The sequence below is a fragment of the Poromitra crassiceps genome (genome assembly GCF_964638095.1).
Source record: "Poromitra crassiceps genome assembly, chromosome: 10".
NCBI classification, from domain to species: Eukaryota; Metazoa; Chordata; class Actinopteri; order Beryciformes; family Melamphaidae; genus Poromitra; species Poromitra crassiceps.
In genome coordinates, this window is record NC_139631.1 from 44,032,520 (window position 1) to 44,043,653 (window position 11,134).

At 38.1% G+C, this 11,134-nt stretch overlaps 1 protein-coding gene across 1 annotated transcript; it reads right to left on the reverse strand.

Moving 5' to 3' along the window:
* Nucleotides 1–7,864: 7,864 nt before the first annotated feature.
* On the reverse strand, nucleotides 7,865–10,666 carry LOC310784464 (GTPase IMAP family member 8; the record flags this gene model as incomplete). Its single annotated transcript, XM_083645456.1, has 1 exon — nucleotides 7,865–10,666. One exon carries the CDS (start codon nucleotides 10,664–10,666, stop codon nucleotides 8,081–8,083), a length of 2,586 nt encoding a protein of 861 aa, XP_083501582.1. The 3' UTR covers nucleotides 7,865–8,080.
* Between the last annotated feature and the right edge of the window lie 468 nt (nucleotides 10,667–11,134).

Consider the following 11,134-nt stretch of genomic DNA (forward strand, 5'->3'; position numbering starts at 1 on the left):
ATTCAATCAATGTTATTCTAATATCCGCTGATTATAGAATAGGCTATCATAAATATAACAATGGAATTGCTATAGGCAACCCAGGCAGTAATGTATGTATGTATGTATGTATGTATGTACGTACGTACGTATGCAAACTAATAACCAACCAACTACTAACCATATATAATATATACATATATATACATATATATATATATATATATATATATATATTTATACATACACACACACACACACACATATATATATAATAACCCACCAACTAATAACCATATATATATATATATATATATATATGTGTGTGTGTGTGTGTGTGTGTGTATATATATATATATATATATATATATATATATATATATATATATATATATATATATATATATATATATATATATATATATATATATATATATGGTTATTAGTTGGTTGGTTATTAGTTTGCATACGTACGTACATATGTACAAACATACATACATACATACATACATACATACAATACATACATACAATACATACATACATACATACATACATACATACATACATACATACATACATATACATAATGCACTGTTTATTACATTTTCATCAAAAAAGGCCCCCACTTTGTAATAACCACCACAATATGTAATTATTTATTACAAAATGTGTCAAAATGTATATTGCGTTCAGGCGGTTTATGACATAATGCAGGTGTTATTACAAGTGAACATTTATTACATTTTGTCATTTTAATTAAAACTTAAAGGCACAATCATGTAAACGTCCTAATAATTGTGATAGTGAATTATAAGCGGAACCGATGAGCGGAACACAAGCCTGGAGGCAGGTTGAGAGTCAAAATCAAAGTCTTTACTGAGGCAGTCTCAGAAGTAGCAGTACACAGGAGCAAAGCAAAATAACTCGCAAAGCATGAGAGTCTAAATCCAAGCAAATCATAACTAATGAGCAACAGCTGGATGGTAATTAGAGGAGGATCAGTGGAGGCAGCAAACCGAAGGATGCCATCTGCTGGATGTCCTCAGGAACTGCTGGTGTGATCCCTGACATTATCCCCCTTTTTGCTGGGGATCCCTGGAATACCCTCAAGGACCCTGGACCCCCACTTTCAGAACCTATAACTTAAGAGGAGTGTTTATTTTGCCACTGGGTTGTGTGCTCTCTCCCATCTGTCAGTGGACTGACAGAGACTGACAGCCGAAATGGTTTGGGAGTGGTTCATGTAAATGAGCAGCTATTGTCCACTCCCCTGGCTTACCTGGCTGCCAGGGTGTGAAAAAGCCTCATCTTTGAAGGCTTTTTTCTCTGAATTCTACTTTTGGGAGTGTGAACATTCAAATACGAATCTCCTTAATTTTTTTTCAGACTACAATGTGTGACACACCATTTGAAAGCTTACAATCTGCACTTTCATAATCTATCAAAATTACCTCGGCCTACTTGTGAAATATCAGCGGCTGTCATATATTGATTGTCTGATTGATTGATTGATTTGATGTTTGATGATAAAGAATACATGGATAAAATATATGCATATCAGACAACAACATCAAGGATAAAAACACAAAGTCCAGAGACTTGTTTCCATTTTGGTCCTTGGTCTCAGGCAGACAAGTCAAAACATTAAAGAACAAGCATTGATACGTAGAATTATAAATCTATCCACCTTATTTCAAGCTACCATGATGCCTGGTGCTTCTTCCGCTTCCGGTATAATAGACTGTTTTAACTTGACAAAAAAACCGTCTATGACGATTTTACAGCAGAGCCATTCTGCTCTACAGCCGTGTCGTTCGGGTGCTGGGATAACGTAATGCATTGTGGGTAGTCGGCTACTGTGGCTAATGCTAGCAGCTAGCGTAATAGTTACTTTACATGGCAGTAAAACGCCACTGAATGAGCAAATTGATTTAACTTTTAACCATTTCGAGTAACACTGTTTCCATACGGACCCCCAGCGTTGGTTGTTTATAACATGACTATATTTATAATTTTTATAACGTACTCCAGTTTCCCGTTTATAATTCGGGTCTGCAGCCGAGTATAACAAAGGAAATGGCAAGCTGCAACAAAAAGTCACGTTAAACCGGACCTTGTACCCACAATTATTTTTTGCAGTGCGGCATTCAAAAATAAGGTGGATAGGAACTACAAACTATTTAAAATACAAATAGAAAACAAAGCCTTTGGCCGGCCACCCGGGTCAGCCCGTGCATGTGCACCCCTTCCTATCTAGGATGCATCCCTAGTCATCTTGTTCTGGAACCGGCCCTGTATAGATTTCCGTCCTCCAGCTGTCTCTCTCCTGTATTCGATGTTTCAATCTTCCCAGGTCCTCTCCCGTCACTTCTTTTATGGTGTCAATCCATCTTGCTTTTGGTCTTCCTCTACCCCGACTTCCTTCAATCTTTCCCAGCATAATATCCTTCTCCATCCTACCTCCTGATCTCATGATATGTCCAAAATGTCCAAGTTTCTGCTTCTGGATGGTTGCTTCCAGAGACATTTCTGGTTTTATTTGCTCAATCACTGACTTGTTGGTCCGTTTTGCTGTCCATGGTATTTTTAGGACCCGTCGCCAACACCACAGCTCAAACGCATCTATCTTTTTCCTTTCCCCCTTCCGCACAGTCCACGTTTCGCTGCCATACGTCACTACTGGAAACACCAGTGTTTTGACCAGTCTAAGTTTTGTATTGACAGATACATCTGGGTCTTTCCACACTCTGTTCAGATTGGTCAGTGTGGTTCTTCCCATGCCCAGTCTCTTCTTGATCTCCCTTTCACACCATCCTTCTCTGTCAAATGTCACTCCTAGATAGCTGAAATTGTCAACAATCTCAACCACCTCATCATCAAGCCTGAATTCACTCAGCTGGTCTGTAGTGATTATTTTGGTCTTTTTCAGGTTCAGCCGCAGTCAGTCTACTATGTACGTTCACCTTCACCCTATATATATATATATATATATATATATATATATATATATATATATATATATATATATATATATATATATATATATATATATACTTTGAGAACCACTGAGCTGTGAAACTCATGTCAGTAAGTCAGCTGCCTGATGTTGAAAGACTTTTGAAAAACAAAGACATTTCTCCCACTGCAAGAGATACCCTAAATGACTACAAGGCATTGAAGACTGTCATACAAGGTCTGTAATATGAGGGCATTTTGTGATGTGTAACTTAAAGTTGAGCCGAACTTTTTTTTTAATTTGAGTTCAAATACCTGGTTGTACCTATTTAATAATGTATGCCAAAGAAATCACAAAAGTCTAATTTCTTTAGTTTTTCACACTTTTTCACATCAAAAGTTCAGTTTTCAAGATTTCATTCATAACAGTAATCTACACTTTGCTGATGTCACATAGTACTATCAAATTTCTAGCCCATTTCAACCAATCATATCACAACATGGCAGCTGTCAATCAATCTTCATTTCAGGAGAATTTTCTCCTCCATATGAAGGAGAAAATGGTGCCTAGTGTCTGTAATCTGGCAGAATTTCTAGCCCATAAATTAACTAATAACTTGGCACATTGTATGTAACATACAAAATAAAACAAACGGCAATGTCTAAGAATGCAAAGACATGTAACTGGCTCATTAAACTCACATTCCAGGATAACGTTAACGTAAGGGGTCGCCCCTCGGAGATTCCAGGCAGGCGGGCAGCACTCATCCTTCGGCAGCACTCATGCATCGGATTGTCCGCTCCGCTCCACACAGAAGCTGGCTGCCTGGTACTCTGCGGATCCCACTCACGCAGCGCCACAACATGCTGAATCCCACTCGATTTGGGGGCAGAACCCACCAGGATTGGCCAATGCCAATTCCAGTCCCCAGAATTGTCAAATCAAATCATCGACACGCTATTATGGCCCACCTCTCAACCCTGTCATCGCAGACAAGATTTGTTTTCAGACTCTGAAACGTCTCTGACCCTCACGCTCCTCACGTTCCGTTGGATTCATTTATTATACGTTGCTCAATGTAAACTTAATATGCCGTATTGATTTGTTATTCAGTGTATTTTTGTATGTTTTATAAGCTGTCAATTTGTCAAGTCAACTTCCACTCTTGATTACAAAGGTGGGCAATACAGCTGTTTTCAATGTAATTCTCTAAAGAACCAATTGAGTTGCACTTTCTGTCAGAAATGTGTCTTTCCATTTAAATGTCCATGCACCCAAAAATAATAACATGGATTTATTTTTTACAATCAACTCTGCAAATTAATAAAATTACTGTTAAAGCAGATCAGTGTATTGTTTTATAATTATTAATTTTGATTTTAGATTTAGAATGGAAATAGTCAAAATCTTTTAATGTAACATAATTTCACATAACATCAATGTTTATTTTTGGCCCATGGCCCTCCATCCAGATTAATTTTTGGCCCTTCATTGGAAATAATTTGGGCACGAAAAATAAAATATTGTCCAGACACTGAATATGCTCCCGCTCAGTTTATTCATGTTTCGAACAAAGGATCTTCGTCAGAATGAAGCAGGAAGTAGGAGGAGCACTCACATTACAGCAGATCTCAACACCAATTGGAGAGAGAAAACAGGGCAAGTGGATACACTTGTGCCAATCAAGATCATACAGACCAATATTACAAATGTATGTCTATTATGTAAGTCTATATTATAGTATAGTCCTGCAAGTAAGTAAGTAAGTAAGTAAGTAAGTATAATATAAGTATATAAGTATAGGTAAGTATAGTAAGTACATAAGTACATTAACCTTCAATACAAAATGCTGCCTGCAAAATATACATAATGCAATCCCAAAATAGAAAACAAAGAGAAACATATATTTCCAATACAGATCTGCTAAATTTGATCAGTGTATGAACTGTATTGGGGCACATATAATAAAAAGATAAAAACAAGTATATGACTTAGAAAACATTTAGAAAAAGTAGTAAATATCAGGATAGTCAATCCCCAGACCTAAGGAGGCAAGATGGGATCCAAGAAAAAAATGCAATCTGGCTCCTGATCATGGTGATGTTTTCCCCCAAAATATGTCTCATCTCATGTAAAAATATGTAAGACAATTTAATGCAATCACCAGAGACTACCAGACAAGTGGGTTACATGGGGTCAACAAAGACCATAAAATAGACCATGGTCATAATTTCCTACACTGATAGATACAAAGATGGCAGTAAATCCACAGCAAAAAACAATTGACAATTATTACCTGTGCACCTCTATACACTATAGCTCGACTGATAGTATAGTCAGTATCTTCACTGTAAGTTGTTGAAGCCATATCGCCTAAACAATGTGAGTGAAAGTGTTACCACTCTACATCCACAAGGAGAGGCAGGTTGCCCACTGTGAGTCCCTTTACAGGAGGCACAAGAAAAGCTTGGCTAGTTCTTTACATGATTTGCTTTAAGGCAGTAGCTTCAGCAGATGCAAGAACTCAATACAGTTTAGTTGACGAAAGTATAAAAATGGTTAAATATAAAAGGATAACATCATTCATGATTTACCTATAGCAAATAAAAAGCTAAAAAAAAATCCAATAAAGGCTGATCCAATGAACCTTGTGATTATTGCATTCCACTCCCTCTTTAGGTATTTACTTTTCAGTGGGAAGAACCATAGAGAGGCAAATTGACTGCCTACTTCCTGCTTTAGCACTGTACCAGAGATTTTCATGCCATTTATTTTCCCAGACATTTCGTAAAATGCTTATACAAATAGTTTTACTTGTTCAAACCAAACGGTTCAGATATATTTAGAAACAGGAGAGACCACATAACATTTAACTCTGACCAAAACATAAAAAAATGGGGATTTAAAGAAAAAAAATTCAATGTGGTTTTTTAAGTTTTGGTCCAAGTGAAATGTTCTATGATCTCTCCCGATTCTAAATATATCTGAACCGTTTGGTTTGACGAAGTAAAACTATTTTTATAAGCATTTTACGAAATGTCTATGGGAAAATGAATGACGGATACAAATCTCTGGTAGCCTACAGTGCTGAAGCAGGAAGTAGGCGGTCACTTTGCCTCTTTATTAGGTGAGCTTCCAAATTGCTCGACCAAATGATTACAACAATCAGGCATTTAAGTGTGGGTACGGCATTCTTCAGATCCACTATACACTGTGCACATGCAAGTATATCAGAAAATGCTGCAATGGCAAATGAGAGACTTATTGGGATTGGACTGAACCAACTTCATAATAGGAGAACAACAGTGTATCATTTTGTAAAAATCAGTAGGCTAATAAAACTGTTAAAACTTCAGAGTATCATTAATAAATGTCGCCCGGTATGTGGCCACTTGAATCCAAGTCAACTTGGAAGATGGAAATCCAAAAAGGGAACAAATGTAAAAATAATGTCCAACAAAATAATTGAAAAACAAAGTCCACTTGAAAAATGTTCAACGTTCAACAAAGTTCTTTCATCATCCAAAGGCTATAAGAGCCAGACGCTCAAAGTCACTTTGAGCAAAAACGCACAAACTCTTTCCTCAGTTCAGAGGCTAAAGTACCATCCAGGAAGAAAGAAGGTTGTAAGAAAATGAGTCAGAAACTGGTGAAGTTATAGGCTGACCATCTGTGTATCCATGTCAGAAGCTCTGGAGGGCAGAACTGGCGAAGAGTCCATTCTCACCTTTTATACTCTATTCTGTCGCTATTCTCCTCCCATTATTATCATACCATGTATTTGTTTCAACATTATAATTCAACATTATAAACCAATCACATTCAATAGTACTTCATTTGGGTTTGGCTTCATCTCTCAAGGGTATTCGGCAAACCTTTCAGGCTCCTATTCATTTAACATTTTAAGTTTGTTGTAGTTATCATTAAGGGATATTGTTGTCCTGCATTAATCATTTTAATATGACTGTTTGTTAGGAGTTCATCCTCGATTTGGCTCTAGTATTATTAGTCTTATTTATTTCAACATTAGAGCACAGAGCTACTAACACTGTGACACAGCAGGCTGACAGACTTTGGCTGAACCCAGGCAACTTCCCCTTTTCAGTCACACACAAGCCCAAGAGAGAGATCCACTTCATCCTGATTACAGTTACACAGTTTTCTCTACAACCGTTTCAAATCATTAACTCTTATAGGAACAAGAAAAGCATCTTGTAAAACATCTTGTAACACTTTGTGGCTATATACATGTCCAATATATGCTGGCCCAAATCACTAAACTTGCATGAATAAAAAACACTTGTTAATGAAGTTTAGTTGCAGTGATAAAATGTTGAAGCGTTGTGATAAAAACTGACAACTTACTATACATATTTAAAGTAAACAAACAAACAAACAAAAAGCTTTTCTTTTACAGATAAAAAAACATAACTCATAATGAAATGGGAAAACCAAACAAGGTATCCTTCAATCAGTTATGTCTTGTATTTTTATGGAAATTATATTTACTTACAAGTGGTGGGTGGTGGTGGTTTGGGGTATGTGGGATGGAGAGTGGTAGAGTTTATAAAAACCCTAAAATATCTCACCTGAATCAATGTCAGTTATACTAAGCAAGGCCAGGACATTGATGTGTCAATATCATTAATCAATGTAATAGATCTCAAACTAATTTTCATGAATGTACCCCGTGTTCATGTTTCCAAGTACCCCTTTCACCAGCACAAACATTTTCGGTATGGGGCGAAAGGAAAATTATTATAAATAATGTATTTGTATGTTATTGGGCAGAGTAAACATGAACATTAAATGGGTTGGTCAATTAATTGTGTCATATTTTCTTTACAATTTAGTGAGAATGGGCTTGTGCTTCACTGGTGATTTTGGTCATTCTGCAGTAGTCAAGCTCTAATGGGTAGATAGCTGCTCCAAAGCTTTCTATCTGGGTGTTTCATTTAGATTTAATGCATTTATTAATTATTAATTTTACAGTTGTTCATGACAGGCTATATTTAATAACACGTTTTTAGACATTTCCGAGAACCCCATACAGTCTTTCAAAGTACCCGTAGGAGTACTCATACCTCCATTTGAGAAACACTGTCATAATGAACTGCAATACTGAGGAGTCAGGCAGCATGATCAGGAAGTTTTGCAAAATATATTCTTGTATTTGGATGTCTGTTTCCAGTCCTCCATTTCTTGTTCATGTTTTTTCTGCAAGTCCCGAATTTCTTCTTTCAGATTTTTCTGCTTGTGACTTGAGAGATTCCCTAAGTTACCATACTCTTTGGTATGATTCTCCTCTTTCTCTTCTATTTCTTTGTCATGCTTTCTCTTGAGGTCCTGCATTTCCTCATCATGCTTTTCCATCAGAGCTGCCCAGTCCTTGGTGTATTTCTTTCTGAAATCATTGAATTCTTCAGCTTGCTTTCTGGCCTTCTCTTCATATTTCTTCTTCATATTCTCAAGCTTTTTCTCATAGTCTTCCTCTAATTCCTTTTTCTCCTTTTCCTCCTGTTCTCTTCTGAGTCGATCCTCTTCTTTTCTTTTCTTTACATCTCTTTCTCTTTCCTCATCGTACTCTTCTTGGAGCTTTTTAAGTCTTGTTCGCTCCTCCTCTCGTCTCTGTTCATCTTCCTGATATCTTTTGTCCCACCATTCTTTTCGTTCGTTCTGCCAAGCCTTTCGTTGTTTTGTCATCTCTTCTCGACTCTGCTCCAGCTTTCTGTCAATGTTTTCCTTTTCCATTGACTCTAATTTTATTTTTTTCTCCAAATCTTTACATTTGTCTTCCCATTCCTCTTGCTGAATTTCCTCCTGTTTTTTCCTCTTCCTGTCTTCTTCTTCTCTCATTTCCTGTTCTTCCTTTCTCTCCTGACGCTCCTTGCTAATGTGTTCCTCCTTTTCCTTCAGTTGTTTGGCTCTAAGTTCTCTCTCTAGTTCAGTTTGACGTCTCTGTTCTTCCATTCTGCTTCTCATCTCTTTCATTTCTCCTTCATGTTGTATTTTAAGCTTGTCCCTCTCTCTCTGCATCTCTTTGTTCTCCTCCAAAAGCTTCTCCACTTCCCTTTTTATGGCTTCCTCTGCCTCTGTGAACAGCTCAGTTGTATAGCAGCCGTCACCATTTTCCTTCACCATGGTCTCAATCTTTGTCAATAGCTCTTTGACTTGTGTGCAGTCTGTCTGATTCTTGTTATTGAAGATATGGTATCTCCCTCCACAGTCATGTATAATTTTTTTTACAGAGTCACCACAGTCTTCAGCAATGTAACTCTCATATGATTGATTTAGGTCATCTCCTCTAGTGAAGGTAACAATGATGAAACTCGCTGACTTCTTGCCAAAAGATTTCTTGATCAGTTCCACAGTGTCTTTTTCCTCCTGTGTAAAGCGACCAATCTGCAGCACCAGTAAGAACACATGAGGTCCAGGAGCCAACATGTTGATGCATTTCACAAGCTCCTGTCCAACATCATCGTTGGTGAAAGATGTGTCGAACATGCCGGGGGTGTCGACGACAATGACAGGTCTGCCATTAATCTCTCCGGATTCTTTCTGGCAAATCTTAGTCACAGACATCCCGCTAGATCTTGATTTAAAATGCTCCTTACCCAAGATGGTATTTCCAGTGGCACTCTTCCCACTGCCAGTCTTCCCTATCAGCACGATCCTGAGACAGTCTGTGCTCTGATTTTCATCATCATCTGTCTTCTTCTCACTCTTGTTTTTCAAATCCTGAAGTTCAGCTTTAAGTGCTGTATTAGTGTTTCTCTGCTTTATAACATCAGCCATCTGTGCCTTGGTAAACATCTCCATTGTGAAGCATCTGGATCCTGCAGCACTCATCTGTTCCACAGTCTCCAACACTTCAGAGACCTGCTGTTTGTCCTTAATGTTGAGGACAACATATCGGCCTCCACAGCTCTGACAGAGCCGCTGGATGTCCTCATTTTCCTTTAAAAAGTTAAGCACAGCTGGAGCAGTAGGATCTGACTCCACAGTGAACAGAATCATAGTAAAGGCATTCACTTCAGAGCTGAAGGAGTTCTGGATGGTCACTAACTCTCCCTTGTCTTCATCAGTGAGGGGACGCACAGGTATGACCAGGATGAAGGCATGGATGCCCTCAGGAGCACAGAGGGAGAGACACCTGAATGATTCATTAATCACTTCCTCCGGAGGTTTTCCATACAAGGCAGGAAGCTCCACCAGGGAAACCTGACGTCTGCACACCTCTCCCTGATGTTTCACACACTCTGATGAGTTGGCAGGTGGACCAAACCTTCCTTCTCCCAGAATGGCATTGGCGGCTGAAGTCTTCTCTGCTCCACACAACACCAGGTTCAGAGTGGAGTGGGAACATCTGGACACTTTCATGAGATCAGCCTCTTCAGTAAATGTGAGATATCCTCCCCTGTTTTCACTCAACATACTATTTATCTTTTCCATCAATTCCTGAAGGTTGTTTTCATGAAGATCTTTTTTGTTGTCAAGGTTGATTCTGTGCTGCCTTTGTCTGCAGTCTCTGATGACTTTACTCACTGGGGAATTCTCTCCCTCCTCATTATGTGTTAGGATGACCATTAAGTGTTTAAAGGCATCTTGATCAAACAGACTCAGGATGAAGTTCAATGTGAGTCTGTTGTCCTCTTTGAATTCAGAAGGCTTCACTAACAGCAGCAGAACATTTGGTCCAGGTTTACAAAGAGCCACACAGTGTCTCATCTCTTGTATCACAGTTTCAAACGATATATTTGTTAGATCTGGGGTTTTCACTACTGTTAAAGACTTCCCATTCCACTGTCCACAGGCAGACACACATTCCATTTTTGAGTAGGATCTCGATTGACGATGAAACCTTTGTTCTCCCATGATGAAGTTGCCAAGTGTTATATTTTTGTCATCACTTTTTCCAAACAGGACAATCCTGAGTGCAGACACTGTAAAACAGCAAAAATAGAATAATTAAAAAAAAAAAATTCCAAGATCCCAGCGAGCCCAATCTCACCACCCTCTATTATTTTATTCATTCATACATTGATTAAAACAAGTTGGGGGCATTGCTGATAAATTAATTGGCCAATTATATGAAACAGTATAACTGTTCTGTTCCCTTCAGGTCATTATTTTCCTTGAGTTTGTTTTTCTTCCCCCCTGCTGGCAATAGTTGTGTATTACATCAGTGAATGCATC